This window comes from Pholcus phalangioides, unplaced genomic scaffold, assembly GCF_987345545.1.
Source record: "Pholcus phalangioides strain wild (caught in Gottingen) unplaced genomic scaffold, Ppha-v1.0 ptg000030l_1, whole genome shotgun sequence".
Taxonomy (NCBI): domain Eukaryota; kingdom Metazoa; phylum Arthropoda; class Arachnida; order Araneae; family Pholcidae; genus Pholcus; species Pholcus phalangioides.
The window spans coordinates 8,245,557-8,266,702 of record NW_028301620.1 but is presented as its reverse complement, the minus strand read 5'-3'; the positions used below and the strand labels follow the sequence as shown (position 1 = coordinate 8,266,702).

The 21,146-nt window shown below is 36.5% G+C and overlaps 2 protein-coding genes across 3 annotated transcripts in view; one reads left to right on the top strand and one right to left on the bottom strand.

Moving 5' to 3' along the window:
- Nucleotides 1-15,171, bottom strand: part of ATP7 (copper-transporting ATPase 1) — a 64,170-nt gene extending 48,999 nt beyond the window's left edge. Inside the window, exons 1-2 of the mRNA XM_089252627.1 lie at nt 14,844-15,171; nt 10,255-10,571 (exon numbers count right to left, since the gene is read on the bottom strand). Coding sequence (XP_089108753.1) covers nt 10,255-10,359 — 105 coding nt within the window. The 5' untranslated portion in view covers nt 10,360-10,571; nt 14,844-15,171. The remainder of the gene's footprint in view (nt 1-10,254; nt 10,572-14,843) is intronic.
- Nucleotides 15,172-15,534: 363 nt separating this feature from the next.
- Efr (ER GDP-fucose transporter) overlaps nt 15,535-21,146 on the top strand; it is a 36,604-nt gene continuing 30,992 nt past the window's right edge. Inside the window, exons 1-2 of one of the 2 annotated variants that reach the window (XM_089252628.1) lie at nt 15,535-15,822; nt 20,045-20,158. In XM_089252628.1, the coding sequence (XP_089108754.1) occupies nt 15,752-15,822; nt 20,045-20,158 (185 nt within the window). In that variant the 5' untranslated portion in view covers nt 15,535-15,751. The remainder of the gene's footprint in view (nt 15,823-20,044; nt 20,159-21,146) is intronic. The other variant, XR_016195344.1, reaches the window with a different exon arrangement.

The window sequence follows — 21,146 nt, the reverse complement described above, 5'->3', positions numbered from 1 at the left end:
GATTATCGAGTCCGGACGTGCCAAGGACATTATAATATCAATTTAGATTTCGATTCTTAGATCACGATTTATCATAATTATTCCGTTGATTTATACTTCTGTAATTGGACTTGTTATTCTGTTATACAAATTTATATAGATATACATATATATAAATATTTAATAAAATTCCGGATGTGAAAATTCCTTTAATGTTCAATGTCAGCTGCCTCGCTTGCGTGGTTCATAGGCGACTCCCTTGGTAAGTTGGGCAATTATTTTCCCATATACAAGAACCATTTCAAAGCATAAACAGGCACACAAATCAGTATTTTCAGCTCGCCACGATACACCTAGGAGCAAGGATGCACACTTTTCGGCTTAAATGTTGCATCACAACATAATTAATGGAGAATGAGTCTTATGTTTATCTTTTCTTGAACTCTCTCGTTCAGTCACATGCGTATACTTTACGATTTCATCATTCGCTATAGTTAGTCGGTAAAGATCGACGCGATTAAAAAAAAAGGATGATAATTATTAAAAGAAAAATTTTCTTCCTTGGGGGGGGGGGGGTGCCTTTTCACCTGGCTCTCACAAAGAGGGGTAACAGGGCTGCAGCCCTGAAGCCCGGGTGAATCACCATCATTGTTTGTTTCTTCATGATATAAATTCGTTACAGAGCCCCCGTGAAAACTCTGGCTTGGGGACTCGCCAAAGATCCAACAGCCCTGCTCCACAATGTGGGGGAAAGGTCATGCCTTTTCTATGGAAAACCAATACTGTTCCCAAGGGGACTCCCAACTGACGTGCCAGTCTACCCCCTAGAAATTATCACGCGATCCTAAGAACACTGATTTAGGGGAATATTGCAGATATTGAAAGGCCCCTACAAGCAAAGAAAGAAAAGTTTTTCCTCTCTTTTGTTTAATCAGGCTAAATAGCTTTTCTGCCTCATCCATATAATGTCTGCCCAGATGTAGGGTGACCACACATTGACATTGTTCCTTTCTGTTGCTATTGTGGGGAATGCTCACATTAATACAACTAAAAGGGATACTAAGATGGTTTAATCCACTGATCTTCATTAAATAAGAAACAAAATAATACAACAAAAACGTCAGTGTGGGAGGCCACGTCTGGTCTCACCCACATACACGTCGACGTCTGCGTCTCTCAACTCAGTATACATCGTCAGAGGGCGCTCGTATCTTACCGTGAAAGATAGGACGTCTTCCTTCCTACATCGGCCATTCTGATCTGTAGCATGCGCCCTCGCATGTGCAATACTTATACATATAATGTACACACATATAAGCAAATAGACAAAAACTTGCCAGGGAAAAAAATGGACATCAAAAAATTAAAAAAAATTAGGCATAATATGGTTAAACGGCAATAATAATTATAATAAAAGGCATATTAGAAATAATAATCACTAAGCACATCCACAAACAAAAAAAAATATTGACTCATAACTAAAAATTAAAACACGTAAAAGAAAAAATCAGCGACAAAAACACACCATGAGAAAAATTATCGAAAAATAGAAAACACGCTGAAAAAAGAAAATATATGTACATAAACGAACAAAAAAAATATTACGTAAGTTTCAAAATTACACGTCTATTGAAAAATGATAATACGCCTAATCATGAAATAATACGCTCATAATCATAATAATCATCTATCATTCATGGAAATACGAAATCAATAGGATCATGAATAAAAAAAATCAATCGCATTAAAATGAAAAAGGAGAAAAAGATATATGTATATACATAATGAAATCAAAAAGTCAAATATTCATATTATTGTAACAACGTCGTTCAGTTTGTATTTGAGTGGAGGTCTTCTACGATAGTTATACGTCTTTCTAACCTTTAATATATGTTTGAGGTTTTTGTTGGACGTCGGCAGATGTCCAAGGTGATTGATATGGTAGGTGTTCAAAGGGGTATAGTCTTTTTGATAAGGATGCAAACTACTCAATTTGGCAGTCTTTCTATTAGGTTTACGAACAGCTCGATGAACGCTGTTGGATATCCGAAAAGATATAGTAACGGCCAAAATTGCAACGAACAGGTATGCTGCAACACTTATATATGAGAAATATTTTAGAGATAATAGCAGAAGTAACACCAACACAAACACTATAGCACTTTCTTTGACATCTGTCCAATGCACCAATTCGGCAACTAGAGAGAAGAAACAGCAACAATCTTCATCATCAGTGTTGTTATCAGGTTCAGCTTCCATGACGGCAGACGCTGTTGAATGTTTCACCACTTTTTCATCATCGGTGTTGACCATATGCACAACCAGCTTTTCGCGCACAGGACTCATCTCTTTCTCATCATTTATATCATCTTCAAGCGAATCAAAGAATTGTTCCTCATCAATATCACGTTCGATGAAAGGCTCTCTGGGAGGATGGCACATCGGTTTGTCGTCTGTGACCGTGATACAAAGTTCAGCATTCGTAGTTTCGGTTTTAGTAGGCACATCAGATGGAAATAATTGATCACCGTCACTTTGGGTTTCTTTCGACACTAAGGGCGAAATGTCAATTTTAGGGTTTTCTTCAAGTATCGCATAAACGAGTGGTTTATGTGCATCGTTAGACGTCTGCTTCTGAAGGTTGGAAAATATCACACCATCGGGTGTAATAGTGAGTTCGGCTTGGTTTATGACATCACATCCTAGGATAATATCAAATATCATGGAGGGATTCGGCACAACGTGTATCTGAGCAGTAAGGTTCTGATCGTCAATGGAAATCGTCGTTTGAAAAGAACCAATGAGACGAATTTTTGAATAACCAAATCCAGTTAGAACACTAATATTCGTTGTTAGCTTTGGTGATCCCAGATGGATCCACGCATTTTCTTTCATGAGAGTCATTTTACTTCCTGTATCAACTAGACATTTTATTTTAGCACCCATGATTCGAACATCTTTACACATTTGATCTAGCGGGGTAGCTTGGTAGATATTATTTACGTCAGTGGCATTATGCAAGGACTTTTGAATGGTTTGTGGACACGTGTCAGATTTATGACCAAATTCAGAACAGGAAATACACTTTGGTCCTCGATGTTTCTCTGGACATAGTTTAGAAATATGACCATTTCCATTGCAATTAAAACACGTGATCTGCTTCGATTGCCTAGGTGTATGAAAGTTTTCGAAATTCGGGTTTGGCTTTAGACTGCTTAATTTCGGGTTGCGAATGTGGAACCGATTGTTGACGTCAAGAGTGTTAGTTGGATGATAGAATCCAGTTGAGGATCGGCTACGGCTTGTTTCATTAAAGACTTTTTCATACACCATTAATTTCGTTTTGAATTCGCCTGGCACCCATAGAGTAGAAATTTATTTGCTGGTAAATCAGAAATACCGTTTATACAATATTCTATAATCGACGCATCATCGATAATACCATTGCCATGGCTAGCTAATTCTCAAATAGCTATAAAATATTCGGAAAGGGTTTCTGACGGACGCATTTTCCGTTGCTGAAGTCGTCTGTGCAAAATCGGCACTGTTTATCTTCATGCTAAATTCCTCAAGTAGTGCTCCCTTTAATGTTTTCCATGTCGTTAGCCCTCTTTGAGACTGGACAAACATTTTCGCGGGGCCTACAAGGTTTCGTTTCACCAGTATGATTTTTTGTTGTTCAGTCAGGGAGGGAAAAAGAGAAAAATTCTCCTCCACGTCCCCGATGAAAGCATTCACACCATATGTATCTTTCCCCGAGAAAGACCTCATCGTCTCTTTCAAGTCGTTCAAAACCAGCCAATAACTTCCGTCTTGACAGCTTTGATGGTTTTCGAAGGGAGGGTTCGGAATCGTCGTCACAACAGCATTTTTGTTTACATGCTGGGGATCGCGTGGGGTGAACGAGTCTCTGTTCTGCTTAGCGTGAGGGTGGATATGTGGTGGGGTCGCGTCCGTGTGCAGTGGGTGTTCTTTCCATAAACTGAAGCTTGCGATATGGAGGTTTTGGCATCGTCATCATCATCATCATCATCACTGTCATCCTCTGAAGAATTATTATTACTATTATAATTGTGAAAGTCTTGCACATTCGACAAAAAATTAAAAATTTCGTCGCAAATCTGTTCCTTTGTTTCGGGGATTTCCAAATGCAGGGCATTTCCGACTGAAATTAACTGGGACAAATTAAATGATTCTAGGACTATTTTTTTTCTTTCGGGAACATCAACATTCCAAGGAAATCCCTTGAAAGCTCGAAGCTTTTTTCTGCTGCTTCGATCGAAATGTTCGGCAAAAATGATGTCATTTAAGAGCTTTATGGTTGATGATTTCGCGAATTTTAGAGTTTGAGCAATGGATGGAATTTCTCCAAGAGAAATCTCCATTATGAGAAAAAGAACTCACCCCGTCTGATGAAAACAAAAAGTCTGCTAAATAATCCAGATGCACACACACAGTATCACACTCGCGTTGGACAGCTTCTCGTCGCGTTTAGGAAATGTCTCTACACTCGTCATTTATCTAGGGGATGGTTGGCTTGAAAGGGCGAGCCCCCAAATGTGGGGAATTCTCACATTAATACAACTAAAAGGGGATACTAAGATGGTTTAATCCACTGATCTTCATTAAATAAGAAACAAAATAATACAACAAAAACGTCAGTGTGGGAGGCCACGTCTGGTCTCACCCACGTACACGTCGACGTCTCTCAACTCAGTATACATCATCAGAGGGCGCTCGTATCTTACCGTGAAAGATAGGACGTCTTCCTTCCTACATTGTTCCTTTCTGTTGCTATTCACCCACCCATCCATCCATCCCTCCAGGACAAAAAAAAAAATCAGACAGAGAAGAAAAATATTGAATTCCACATCTTCTCCAAAGCCTATATTCTAGAGAAAAAACCAAAAAAGATCTCTGAAGAATCATAAACTCTGTGGCGCTCAAATTTTGTGACTTTTTCGGGACTTCCGAGACCTTTTTCTCATTCCGTGACTTTTCCGAGACTTCGTGACTTTTCCATAATGGTAGACACCCTGTAATGATATACTTGTACCTTTTAACAGTCGATAGTGATGCATTTATAGAAATGGTAAATGCTTTGCATCCAGGTTATATACCTCCTAATAGGAAGAAATTAGCTGGATCATTATTAGATGAGGCAGATAAAACTGCAGATACTGCAGATTGAAAAATTCAACTATCACTCTGATACTGGATGGTTGGTCAAATACAAACGCTAACTCCATCATAGCTGTGAGTATCCACACTGGCAAGAGCATCCACTTGATAGATGCTGTAGAATGTGACACACAAGAAAACAGCAGAATTCTGTGCGGAACTAGCTGAAAGGGCTATGGATACTATCAAGCAAGAGTATAATAAAAGTGTTTTTGCTGTTTGTTGCGATAACGAGAGCAAAATGAAAACATTTTGTGACATAATTGTCCAAAACCAGCCACATGTCCTTGCTTTTGACTGTTCAGCCCATTTTATGAATCTTTTTGTCAAAGATGTAACCCCTAAAAATGCAGTAAAATATGTGGTAGAAATACAAAAATATTTTCGACAACACCATAGACTGCCATAGAAAGGTGCAACTTGATTTTGCTCAGAAGCACCAAAGTTGAACTCCCAAACAATGGGTATAGGTTAATGAGGGGCCGTGTACAGAATTTTCCAATTTTGGAGTTTATATTCCCCTGCAGATTTTCTCCCATCCGGTTATATACCAGAAATAACAGTGAATTACCTGCAAATGTAATTCAATCATAACACATCACTCACTTCACTTCTGAAATATAGATGACGGCACTGAAAATCAAACCCTAGGTACACACACAGTTACACTTCCGGCACAACTCACTAGGTAGTAAATTGCCCATAGATGGTGATAGACCTGAGTTGTGCTCGGTTTGAAGAAGAAGAAACTGCTGCTTCTACATTACACAGGGTGCCAAAATGCGTACTTGCCCCATTTGAGAAAGTATCAAGTTTGCGCCCTAGATAGATGGCACCATCTACTGAACAGTAAACATGCCAAACGCTGGGCACACACACAAGCATACTGATAAGTTTCACCAACACAAATATGACATAGCTCCCATATTCAGGTATGAAAATATGTGGCAGTTAAATGGCGACAGATCAGAGTGGTGGACCATGAAAAAAGAATAAAATCATTCTAACAGGAAATCACTTCACAAGTATTCATATGAATAGGGAATCAGAAGACAAGTGTCTGAGAGAGAATATAAAAACAAAATTCCCATATTATCATATATCCTCATAGTAAACAAATTTAAGAAAATGATTCCACTCTATTCTGAATAAACTGCCTTAGTGAAAATCACGCCTTAAAAACCTTATGCGTGATTATGAAAAAATAGGAAAAAATAGGTTGATAGGTATGGTGGTAACCTGATGTTAGAAAGGTGTGTTTCACATCAGGTTACCACCATAAGGTTTTTAAAATATAATTTAAAATGGCAACCTATTTTTTCATATTTGAAAAATAAAGGAAAATATCTAAATATTTGTTTAGTGTTACACTCTCTTAATTATACTAAACTTTTGAGCTCATGGTGAGTACCGATTTTCTGCTCTAACTTGAACTCTCATGTGTTATTTTTCAATAACTTCATGTCGAGTGCATGGCCATATCCCTAGGAGACCTCCTCTGCCCCTTTTCTCAAAAAGGGTATCACAGACAGGAGCAGCCTCCTCATTTATTTAGATATGGCCTTTATCTTTGCAGTTTTACTATAATATCCTACATACAGGGGTTCAGCAAAATGGTAACACTTACTATACCTTCCATTCTCAACGCTGTCGCAAAACGTCTGGGAAATCTCCACAGCATGCTACTTCTTCACATCTACATGATTCACAATTCATGTTATACTACTTGGTGTTAGAGCAATAGGCAAAATTTCCTAAGCTCTTCCAATATGGGACACAATAGAATGATGTGTTATACTCTTAAATAAAGCTTGTCAGCTTTTTTATTGCCACCTGGGGGGGGGGGGGGGGGGGGAGGATCATCTCGATAACCAATCACCAATAGCCTACCCAGAAACTAAGGATTTTATTTCTTGTTAACCCATTGATGCAGCTTGGTAAGAAAATTTGCCATTCAAAATTTCAACTTTTTTCTTTGCATATAAATGGTGGGAGTGGTTCCACTCAGTGTTTTTTTTTTCCTTTCTAAAGAAAACAAAGTTGTCTTTAATGGGTTAAGTAAAGCAAACATGTGAGTATCCCAAGGAGGAAAACATAAATATAGAAGTTTAATAATAATTTAAATGATTATTATTATGACGACTTAATATTGCTACACATCAACTTAAAAAGTGCAAGTAAAGAAATGACAGCTCATAATACATGAATATAAATACAATTTTCTTCTATTTCATAATCATAATGTGTCTATATTCAAAAGCATTACAATAGTAAAAAAACAAATACAGTGAAACTTCGGTTAATGAGCGGGTTGGTTAACAAGCAATTTGCATAACAAGCAAAAATGTTGAACAAATTTTGACTCGAGCAAAAATTTTACAATTCTATTTATTTTCACGTTATCACAACTGAGCTGATGGGTTTTTGATTTTTCCCACATGCGTTATGGAATTTTGGGTAATATTCTTTCCTACGATGTTCGGTAAGCGTGCTCCAGTCGAAAAAATTAACACACGTGCGAGTGTGAATATTTACAATACGGAACTAGATGTGACATAGCAACGATAAGCATGTGCACCTGAAGTTTTTTTTAAATTCTGCTTGGAAAAAAAAATTGTGGGTTGATTGTATTATTGAATGTGACTTTAAAGGGCTAGCTCATGAACAAGAGCCACAACTTGTGGAAGAGATTTTGTGCTTGGGGAAGACCATGGACTGGAGGTGCATGAGGATTGCATTATAAGAACTATTGGTTAATATAAAGTTAAAGTTAATAAACTAAATATATTAACTTTTCTTTGCATAACATTCCAGCCTTGAATATTGACTTTATAATTCATAAACCTGTATGTAACATTAACACTGATTGTAACTATCATAAATTAGAACAAGTTAACACTATAAAATATCTGGGTATTTATATTGACTCTGACATGAAATGGAAATCCCATGTTCATAATCCACAAATCAAATTAAGATTTACAATGTATAAATTTTATTTTCTAAAATATTTTGTTAATTGCTCTTTTGTAATCACCCTTTACTACTTATTCACTGTTCCATTCTTACTTATTATACTTACCTATTTGGGGTAGTGACTATTTGACTAACTTAAAACCTATTATATCATTACAGAAGAAAATTATTAGTTTTTAATGACTATTATACTCCTTCCATCACTCTCTTCAAAAGTATAGAAATTCTACCACTTACTTATATTTTTATAAATCCTTGTTACTTCTCTTTAAACGTCAATACTCCCTACCATTAATATCCACTCGATCTTCTGCTAGGCGTAATGCTACATATTCTTTGCCGATTATTCATAAAAACATTTAAAAAATTCATTTCTCTTACCTAATACCCCCAAAGCAGAATGTTTCGTGATGTTCTGCAACAAGCTTTCAGCTGACTGAAAATGTTCTGCGGTAAAAATTCAAATATACATATAATAATAGCGTTTTTCTACACTTTTCTTAAAATTCTTCTAGATTGTTCTGCAACAACACTGGTTGTTCTGCGAAATGCGTCGCACATTTCGGCATATTCTGCTTTGGGGCCTAATACCTGAATTTTATAACTCTCTACCCATTGAAATTAAGAATTTTTTCTCTTTACGTGTACAAAAAAGTACCTCAAAAGATATCTATTCTCTATTGATGATATCTCAGTGTACTTTTAGTCTTTTGTTTTTTCAAAGAAATCGCCCATCACACTAATTAAAGTAATTGATTTTCTGCCATTATATTTACCAACATTTTACATATTTTGCCTTTCTGACAGTAGCTCAATTATTCAAATCATACTTATTATCTCTAATTTTGATATTTAAAATGCACCTACCACATGTTGATACAATGATGTTGCTATTATATATTTTGTTTTTCCCCCTTCACCCATCTGTTATTCGATATTAAAACTATCAATTTCCCTTCCCATTTATATTTGTGTTTATGTAAAAGTGTTTATATATAGGTATTTTCCCCCTCCACACATTGCACTTTTTTTAATCAATAACCCATCATCCAGTATGTGACAGTCATGTTCACCTTGGATGAAAAGTTGTCTCTATTTGTATATGTATGCTTGTACATTTCTTTGCTAAATAAAAAAAATTAGTGAAAAATGTCTAAGTTGACAGTAGATGAAGTTATATGGATCCCTTTTTCATGCACCAGTAAGGGTTCATGGACAGTATCTTGTCTGAGGAAGAGAGAAGTAAGGAGGAGTCCCTAATACAAAATGAGATTATAGAGATGTGTAGAATGTGTAGGAATCTGTGAAAACTCTACAGAAAAGAACCACCCAAATAAAGCTGTATCAACGTGCAAGCATTGATTCTCTCTAACGAACACTGCAATTTACAATTTCCCAGAAATCCTAAAAAAGAGGCAAAAGCAAGTGTCATTGGATAAGGTTCGTTTTGAAAGTCACGCAAAAAGAATAAGTTTGCAAGCAACAGTGAATCTGTAAATCTCTGTTGTTTAAAGTAAGTTAATTTGTAAGCATTATCCTATTGTATACTTATTTATTGGTGTTTGCATTACATATACTTTATTGCATTATGTATAATTATTAATTTGTTTAATTATTGATTGAATGCCATTTTGTTAGTCATTTTTATGTGAATGACTAATTGTGGTACGAATTATCCAAGTTTTCATTATTTCCTATGGGAAAGTTTGATTCGCATAACGAGCTATTCAGATAATGAGCGCGCTGGCAGAACGAATTAAGATCATTAACCGAAGTTCCACCGTACACTTTTACCAAGTCTATTAATATGACTAAATTTTCATTTTTTTTAAACATGTAGAAATCTTGTATATTTCCTGATGTCTACAAAAAATTAATTATATGATTTGTGAACCCTTCCATTATATCACATTTGATGACTACAATACCAAAAACTTATCAACATATCAATAAAAAATTGATTTATTAATAATTTAATTTTGAACCAAATTGAAGTGCTACAAGAATATAATATTTCAACAACAAAAACAGGCTAAGAATTTTTAATAGATCTAAACTTTAGAAACCGAACAAAACAATTAGATAGGGTAGATGAATTGAAAATTGATCATAACTGACCTTGATACTTGAAACCCCAGATAATGAGCCAATAGTCCCTTCTATAGTCTTCACACATGAGTGGCAGGTCATGCCCTCAATATTCAGGGATACTGTTTTTGCCATTTTTACTTGTTTTGGATCAGGGTGTAGTTATCAATAGCAGCATTATAGCACAGAGAATCTACAATAGATCAGATCGTAGGCTACTTCAAAGTCAGTTGCTGCAAGAGGAACTTGCACTTCCTGAAGGAGAGCTAGACGGCTAATCTTAGAAACCCCTTTTTGAAGATAAGGAAGAGACCACTCTTTCTGATGCCACAACTTCTATACACAATCTGGTGAGAAACATGAGAAAAGAGAGATAAACATACTCCAAGATATATAATTGTGTTAGGAATTACAAAAAAAAAAAAAGTTTTTTTGTAAAAAAACACTTTGCTCAACAAATATTTTCACAAGTTAAGAAGCTGATACAAAAACTATTAAGATTCCTTGACCTTTTATCAGTGCTTTCTTCCGTAAGCTGTACATTTAAAATCTATATGTTCAGATTTTTCTACCTATATAAAATATAAAATACCTATATTTTAAATATAAAATATTTAAAAAAATATGCTTTTGAGAACCTAACATTTTATGTGTTTAACTTTTAACTCCACAGTAGGGTACTTTAATTATTTCTTTCAATATCAACTAATGCAGAGCTTACCAAATCCCAGAGAAAAGTTGCCATGGCAACTAAAAAATTGATATAGGCACCTGAAATTTTCTATGTGTGATTATCAACCTCCTCAGTCCCTATGTCACCAATGGGATAAATAACTACTTCTACTTAACCATATATATACAGTTAGGCAATAAATGTGTAAGAAAAATTTATCTGAATATGAATCAGTACATGCTGGAATATGTATTCTGAGTGTATGTGTGGCTCTAATGTACTTTATGTACTTAATGTATCTTGTCTGAGTTATGCTCGTTTCATGTTCTTGCTTGTGCTGCTATCTGTCCTACATACTTAGTGGCTCCCATTTGATAGTAACTTATTCATACTCATCTGTTAGCAGAAACTAGTTTCAGGCAGTTTCACAATCAAAAATAAAGGTAAAATTTAAAATTACCTTGAGGACCAAGAAGGTTAAATTGGAGTCTGAGGGGGAGGCAACCACAAAAGTCTGAACAAAAAAATTGTTGCCCCCCCCCCCCCACCATCATGATATAACTGTACATTACATGTGAGTAAGCCCTTGTAAATCTGTGTGTATTCTGTTTGTGAGCATGAGAAAATCGGTACAGATTTTAAGAGCTTAGAAGAGCTGCTAAGCAGAATATTTATAAACTCCACTTTTATACTTTGCTTGCTTAACTTTCAACTGGCATGGTGGGGTGACCCCACGCATTACTCAACATGCTACTCTCTTGAGAAAGAAATGCATCTGGTACTCATTCATCAAAGTTTCCATGGGATCCTAATAACCCCATCTCACCATTTGCGTGAACATGAGGATAGTGTTGTTAGTGAATTGTACATAAAACCAGCATGATCAATATTTCATGATGTTGTTTGCAAGTACTGTTTCTGACTTAGAATGAGGCTAAAAAATTTTGGTGCTTGTGAAAATACAGTAAGTATTATTTTAATTTGAAAATTTTATTTTCGGAGTATATTTTAATCATATCTATTCAGTTTTCAATCATGAAAATTGCATTCAAAAATTTAATATATAATTTTAATTTTTTTTAAAAAGTCATGTATCCCTCCATTTTTTTCAAATGTCTAAATAAAAGAAAATTTTTGGGAAATAATTAGAAAAATTAGAAAAATTTAATGACGAAAATAATAAAAATTATTCTGAAGTTGTTAATAATAGTCCTTCCAGAGAATATTTTCGAATATTCTCCTCGATGAGAATATTCTTCAGCATAGGCGGAGATAGACTTGGAAGTCTGGGGGGCACGATGATATCATGAGGTCAATTCATAAACATTAGATCAGTCGACTCCACCTTTGACGCGGGGGGTGGACCCATATCTCATGTTCTTCAGTTAACAAAATCTTTCCAGAGAGTATTATCAAGAATATATGTAATAATATGTATTATAATGATCTCTATAAATAACTTGAGAATAATAATTATTTTTGATAAGAATATTCTCTAGTAATTTATAATAGTACTTGTTTGAGAGATCCCTGTCTCTCTTCCCATCAAGAAGATGGGAATATTGAAGTTTGTAGACCACAATATTAAAGTTTGAAAGCAAGAAAATTAAACCAACATGGTCGAATTACACAACTTTTAAAGAAATGCGAGTGATACAGAATTTAAGTGTATGTGCATTGAATAAAACAACAGTTCTGTACCTCCTTAGAATGAAGGTGATTGTATAATAATTGCTTCCTTTATCAATCAACTTTGATTTAATTTCTTTTGTGTTGTGAAATTATTTCTGAAAATTAATCTAATTTTAAAATAATTTTTTAATGTTTTAATTTAATGGTTTCTAAAATCTTTTTATAACCAAACTTTTAAAACCTCTCATGACCTGGAGAATATTCTCGAACTAAAAGTTGTCATTGGGGGTGAATATGTCAAAAATTGTTTTGTTGTAAATGTTTCAGGCAATGAAAACTAATTTATATATTTCACAATATAAACAAAATTAGTAAAATTAAAATTAATTAAAAGAAAAATGAATATTCTCGATTATTCTCCAATTTTTACATCCAGGAGAATATTCTCATCTCACATCTCTAAGGGCATGAAAAGAAAATATAAGATATTGTTAAGAAGGGGGCCATGAGTGGAAAAAGTTTGAGAAACACTATACGAATTGATAATACAGTGATTTGATTATGAAGTCGAAAAATGCAGTTGAATGGTATTCTTAAATACAAATACAAGGCCACAACAGGCAAAATGCCCAACGAGGTGGCTGAGAAAAAGATGCCCATGAAAATATGGATGTCATATATTTCAAAAATATAGCAATCCAATTAAAAATGCAATTAATAAAAAATTGTAAACAATATATACACAGGATAAAATATTATACAATGCCCATAAAGAATACTTATGGTTGTCTTAGTGTAGGTATATAGATACCTAGGTTCGTATTAATAAATAGTTCTTAACCAGGACTGCACGTATGTTTGAGAGTCACAGGGCAATCAGGATAGCACCATAGAACCCTGAAAAAAAGATGTTCTGGGACCCCTACTTAGCTCAACACATGGAAGTTTGAAGGGAAGCCAGAGTATTCAAAACATGGTACAGATACGCTCCTTCCCCAACATAAAAAATGAGCACAGGTGACTTAAACTCCATGCACTCTGAAATGGACTTTAAGAACTGGGAAAAGAGGTCAAGATGGTGATGCCAATAGTCTACATATATATATGTATCGTCCCCCTCATGTCAGAAGTATGAATGTGCAAATTTTGATTTTCTTTTTTATCAACTGGTTGGATCCCTTGTTTTGCTATTCAAATTTTGCCAGAAACACGAATGTGTTAACCCCTTTAGAAATGTATGCTATGAAACAATTTTGAAGAAAATTATACTCATTGAGTGTGACTCTTGTGACAGTTTGCTACTTGCAGTGACACATGGGTAGCGTAAACATTCAAACGTCATTTCCCAGTTTTTGGAAATCTTCACATTCACGCATCAGGGAGACGATATATGTATTAGATCAGAAGAACCAATAATTAATGCTATGGGTGGTGGATAGCAGGAGTGATGACACCTTTTATAAAAATATCTTTTATTATGTCACTCATTTAGTCATTCACATGCTTGCACACTATTTTGGTCACTCACATATCCTAGGTAACTCTTTTGATTGCTCACTAACATAGTTTCTTACTGGGTCACTCTTTTCACAGTTTAAAACTGGTCTGAATCACTCTTTTGGTCATTGGGATACATTCACATGCTCTAGATCACTCTTTTGGTCATTCACATGCTTACACATGCTCTAAGTCACTCACAGACCTGGTCCCTCATTCTGTAGGCCCTTCTTTTAGTCATTCACAAGCTTCCATACCTTCTAGATCACTCTTTTGGCAATTCACAAGCTCACACTCTTTAAGTCATTCACAAGCTCTAGATCACTTTTTAGGTGATTCACATGCTTTCACTCTCTAGGTCACTCTTCTAGTCATTCACATGCTTGCACGCACTATAGGCAACTCTTTTGCTCATTCATGTGCTTGCAAACCCTCTAGGTCACTCACAGGCACAGCTGTATTAAAGATTGAACCGTTTTGCTCACAGGTTTAGCCTCTAGCTGTCTAGGCAGAGGCGGATTCATTGGGGGTTATACAAATTTTGCCACCCTTCTCCCATTCCATCAATTTTCTTGGCCAATCATTCCTCAAATTCGCCACCCTCTCTGAACTTGCCACCCTGGCTACAGCCCGTTAAGCCCTCCCCTGTAAATACGCAACTAGTCGATATTTATTATTTTCGGTGGATTTTTATTTTTGTCATCTTAACGCGGATTGAAGTACATTCATCCTACTTACGTTTTCAAAAAAAGCGCACCCGATAGAAAATATATACGGGAAATTACAAAGGAATAATTTTTTAAGGTCGCTTTCTTACCATTTCTCGGAAGCTGCCTCTTTAATGAAAATTGCTGAGCCGGACATGGGAAAGAAAAACAAGAGACGAGACGACGGAGGTGCATGCCTAAGCTTGTTAAGGATAAGGCTGATAATCAGTTGAACAATTTTTGACCCGTTGTTTACCTTAACAACAACAAGGGCAAATGACCTTTACTTTGTATTCAGATTGTGGCACGAAGGAAGAAAATGTATTCGCCCATAGTGCGTGCAGGGCGGAAAAAGACTTTTGTTTTCGTTATTATTACGAAACATTCGTGAAGACTACCAGCTGCGAGACCTGTCACCCCCGCGCCATGACGGATATACATTTTTATCCCCCCCCCCCATCACTAGATAATGAGACGCCCCACGCTAGATGATGATGTCAATCAAGTCAAAAAATTAAAAATTCGAAAATATTCCCAATTAATTTTATTTTGTATGTCTCATTATATTTTGTTCAGCTTTATATTATACCTATGAATAATATTTTTTTATCCATCAAAATTAGGTCACGCACTTATTAAATTTTTTTTGCCCTCTCGCACTTCCTAGGTGGCAGTAAAATAATCAATTCAATTTAAATATCGATCACATTAAAAGTTAATTTCCAAGGAAAAAGGCGGGAAAAAACTATTTGAAATCATCGCATGAGGTGACATGATTCTGCATTCACGTGGCATGGCAACACCGTACGTGGAAGAAATAAATGCGGGAATGGAGGATTCGTGTTCAAGGAGATGATATAAATATTTGTATATGTATTGTATGCTCATTAAATCGGCGTTTCAATGACTTGTCATTTTCATTGGATGGCTCCTTTGTGATTTATAGTTTAGTGATGGCCTAAACCCCCCATTTATTTATATAAGCAAAACAATTATTATTTTTTCCTTATTAAGTAAAATGTTACTCTTAATATCCCTTATTTTATCTGCTTGCTGTTGTAATGTGGTATTTTTAGAAATATTGATTAGGTGAGTTTATTTTATTTGTTTTTAATGATTATATATAATGTCAACAGTCAATGCAGTAGTTATCTCGCACACATAGTTAAAATTAGGTCATAGTGATGGCCAGGGCCGTCTTGAGAGTATCATGGGCCCCCGGGCTAAGTAGGTTTTCGGAGGCCCTACCTGGTAAATCCTAGAAAATTTCAACCGGATCTCATTTTTGTGAGGCTCCGGGTGGGCCCATGCGTTAAGACGGCACTGTCCAAGGTTGCAACCGGGTACTTTATCACCCGATGCAAGATATGGAAATTTCACCTGCCTTAAGGTTTCACGGTCAATTGACCGTGTGAGTGAAGGACCATTTAAGTGATCAAATTAGTGACTACACTTACGTAAATCTGACATGGTCACACACTTGATCAATCTTATGGTCATTCACTCACCCAGTAACAGTTTCAAAATTGGTCACTCATACAGTCAAGTGAAGTGTCCAGGAAAAAAATGTAGGCTACTAGGGATGAAACGTGCTATGGGCGAAATGCCTGTGAAATTGCCATGGACGGTGTTTGGCACCCCCCCCTCTAATCTAGCACGCCGGGGCCCTGGTGTTGCCCTGAAAAAAAATACAGTAAAACTTCTCTGAAAAGGTCTCTCACAAAACTAGCCATTCAGATTGGTGGTCCTCTAATCAGGCCATTTTATAAGGAATTCGAACTGGTGGGCCACTTTGAAGAAAGGGCATTCAACAGCAGAGTCAATGGTTTGACAAAAAAAGGAAGGGGATATTGCCCACAAATTAAAATTTTTTTCCTCGTTACTGATTGGCAAAAAATCCCACCAGTTAGCAAGTTAAAAAATGGCTTGCCTCTAATAGAGAAGAACAATTGGGGAAAAAAATATGTCAAGTCTGAAAGAACCAGAATTTTTTAAGTTTCTGAAACACCTACACATAAATTAAGCACAAATTTGAAAGAAGCCGAAAATAATTAATTACTTTAATGGAGTGAAGAAAGGGTATAAATTTTTCCATATTTAGTGCACTTTCCATTTTATTTGAAAATTATTCATAATCACAGGTGAAAGAGAAAAATGTAGAGAAATTTCAAATCAAGTTTTTTTATTAAGGCAATTGGTGATTATGCATAACCACCACTGGCGTTCACTTTACGCACACAAAGCAACATATACATTTCGACACCAATATTCATAGGAACTAATCACGACTGAAGCCAAGCATCATATAAATGTGAAGTCGTATAAACGAGGTTCTACCGCACATCGTACCTCCCAATTAGCAGACAAAATTTTTGGTTCCATGGGTGTTCGTTATTGGGAGGTTAAACTGTATATGGAGCTCAAAAATGTATGCAGGAGACAGAATGGTGCATTGAACCAATAAATTCTTTACCTATTCATTAATTATTGGGGGTGACTCAAATAGTCTCCTCTCCATGTTCTGGCACCTATAGTGATAGCACCCATCAAGATAAACAGTATCTGCAATAGTGTATGGTGAAAATCCACTCTGTGTGTCCGGAAAGTGTGAAGTAAATTGTTCATGCTAAAGTTTCAACAGTAAAGAAAAGACGTAATGAAATCATAGGTTGCACAATCCCATTCAGATCAATGAAAGACTCAAGGATGTTCTCTAAGTGATGTCCAACAGTGTCATTGCTCAGTTCACATCTTTGAATGAAAGACTTCTCCTAACAAGATCATGGCCAGCCACTTTGTCTCTCACTAAAGAGATTTTTTTTGGGGGGGGGGGGATGTCCAGGTCAAAGAAGACCTGGGCCATGCTGGAAGCTGTTCATATATGTGTTGTCAACATAACGAAGTCTTTTTCTGTGTAATGCTTGTTATGTGCAGTACTGCCATCTGCTGTCGATTTTTCCAACTATGAGTAAAGTGAAATGATTGAATTATTGTACCGTTGTAGGCCTGTTGGCCTATGTGGCGAGATTTTTCAATGAAAAGACCAGCTCTTGCATTTGCGCCTTGAAATTCGAAACCACAGAAAACCAATTTCAGCTGACCGCAACTGTGGAGTTCAAACCCAGGTCTTTGCGATGCGTGTCCATCACTATGGACACTCGACCACCACAGCAACCAAAAGAAAGACTGCCGCACCCTCTCATAGACTTCTCGTGCCATATGAATCTCTTCTGCTGCAACAAATGTTCTTGCAACGATATCTTTCGCAGTCTCTCCAGGTTGTCTTGTGCACCAATGCTCTCAACTATGCTGGGGTGCCATCGTGTAAAAATCCAGGCTCCAACAATCCAGGAAGACATGCTACTGGCCCTCTTGAGTGGGTTGTGACCATAGGTTCTGATTTTAAATATTGTTTGTCTTTTGATAGCAGGGCCATAGCATGCCTTCTCTGGGCCCTGGGGTAGACTTTTTCTTCAGACCCTTGACCCCAGAGCAGAATGTTTTGTATTGTTCTTTAACGAGTCCTCAGCTGACTGAAAATGTTCTGCAGTAAAATTTCCCATAATGTGTTTTTAACACTTTTCTTAAAATTATTCCAAATTGTTCTGCAGTAGCACTGAATGTTCTGTGATGCACATTGCAGACTTCGATGTATTCTGCTTTGAGGCCTTTCAAAAGATTATTATGCAAAATAAGTTTATATTTTTTATGCCCCCCCCAATTCGGCCAGACGCCCCAAAGCAACACTCCAGTTACCCCAGCCTAGCGACAAGCCTGTTTGATATATAGATACTATCTACCCCTCTAATTTTTTTCTAAATAGTTTGTAAACATCTTATATATTGTAACTCATTTCCACACTTGAAAAAAGTGATGTATACACTAGTATCGATCTGGTAGCATACGCCCCCCCCCCCCCCCCTGCAGTGGTCCTAATCCGCTCATGGGTGCACAAACTTCCTTTGTGTTCGTTGAAAAAACCAGTTTCAGGTGAGTCCAGTTAAATGAGCTTAAGTATCTTTCACAACACCATACAAATTACTGAACAACCAATTGCAAATGCTTTCATTGCATGATCCCCGTATACATTAGTATACGTGCCTGTATGAGCCTATGATTGTGGGGACCCAAAATTTTGAGGGTGTCCTATCCTCTGATACTTTCATTCAGGTTTTCGAGTCATTCCCCCCCCCCCCCAAATTCATGATGACTAAAAACAGGGAGCCCAGGTGTATAATGGTCTTACCTGCGATGACTTCATAGCTGTGGTATTTGTGTGATGCCCAGAACACCACCAAGGTTCCAGTGGGTTTGCCAAGGGATCAAAAGTTTTTGACCCTAGTCATTGTGGCTCCTCCTAATAGGTCCCTTGAGTCGATAACATTGACACATTTGTTCAAGTCAGGCACCTTTCATCAGGGGCTAAATTTCTTATTGATCATTTTGATCACATCACACACTCTGCAATCTTTTTTATACTCACAGAGAGAGGGTGCGCTAATCCCTCGGTGTGGGACTCCCTGCTGCAGAAATCTTTTTCTATGGTCATGTCGCCCTTTCTGTTGTACCCCTTTGTCAGGAAACTTTCTGACAAGGACAAACCAGGTATCCAAATCGCAACACCTCAAAACATCCTTTGGTACTTCAGGCAACTATCTTATTGACCTGGGCTACAGCGCCATATTGCTTGATGTGGTACATACATCCAAATCTCTTAGGATCCAAGCATCTCTTTTCTTTGAGAAAAATGGTCCTAAATAACATGCATTGTGAATTTTCCAAAGATTGATTCTTCTCATGTCAGTTGACATGCTGACAGAAATTCTAAAACTTTTGTGTTCACCCTCTAATTTAGTAATCATACAAGGTAAAAGTTTTATATATATATAGGTGCCAATATCAATTTTTAAGTTAACATGGCATCTGTGAAGCTCTGCTTTAATCTGTTGCTAAGGAGCATTGTGATGCTCACTGAAGTACCTAAGTATGCTCTGGCTCGTCATGATCAATATGCTATTAGACTTCCATCAAGGTGCTGTGTAAAAATTTAAAACATTTTAGTTGCTAATACCTATTTTCTAGTTGCTATGGCAACCTGCCGCCTGAGATTTGTTCAGCCCTGCTACAATGAAAAGTGCATCAGGACCGGAGCGTAGACCTAATATTTTTATTTTGATTATTACATTATTATAGACATAAGATTTTCATTGTATTTATTGTTATTTTACAGAGAAAAGTTTTTTTTATATTTCACATTATGTTAGCATATGTGATCCCATTAATATAGATTCTATTTTGTTTTTACTTTTAGAAGGGACCCAGGATGTGGAAATTTGATAACATTCTTTCAGTTTCTTACAGTAGCTATGGAAGGCTTTTTCTTCACGATAGATTGTGGGAGGAAGAAGCCACATGTGCCTTTACGGTAGTTTTATATCCTTATTTTTAGAATTTTTTATACATTTTTTTATATCATTCATTTGGCAAGATATGTTTGACATTATTTACATACCGTATATACTCGTATATAAGCCAACCCCCCCCCCCAAACCTGAGGCCCGCCAAAATGATAGAAAATTGGAGACCCATGTGTAAACCGATCCTAAAAAATTAGACACTTTTTGGAGGAAACAATCTTTTCTCCTGAAATATAGTTTTTTTTCCATGAAAAATTATCAAAATCTTCCAGATGTTTTATCCTTCTTCTATTTATTCACTCCATTTCACGAGACAGCATTAAAACATTTTCTATTGTATCAGTGGCTACCGCAAGGGCAGAAAGGCATGGTCATACAAAATTTTCAGTCTGCTAACCAGATATAAGGGATGGCTATCATTCGCGGGCCACAAACTGTTGCAATTATCTTGCTGTGTGGATTGATCCTTTTTTTAAACCCGTTCAACGTAGGACCATCTTAATGAAGAGCTCGCCTGTGCACTGTCTGCAAGCCTCTTGGTACATGAGGTGGGGGGGCCTTGGATGGTCAGCTTTGCATTGCAATTACCATAAATTTTGTCCAATTTGTAAGGGTTTCAGCAAAGGCAGATGTAACAGTGAATGCCTGATCGTGTGCCTGGGGCCCTAACTTCTGAACAGCTCCAAAATACTCAAACTTTACACTTTTTTCTAATTTACCGGGCCCAATGTTGTCTTTTACGTCTGGGGCCTCAACTGACCAAATCTGCTTCAAGGTCTCAGCGTGTTGCTAAGCCAGAGAGTCCCCCCCCCCCCCCAACATGATGCTCAAACATAGCTTTGTTTTTGTGAATCGAGTTGAACCCATTTTGCTGGCCAGAAATTGATTATTTCACTATGGGGGAAGGGGTTGATAAACTCAAGCTGAATTTTTTTCCCTAAGAAATTCACTTTTCCCCCAGTATTTTTGAGTTTTATAAAATATATATATATAATT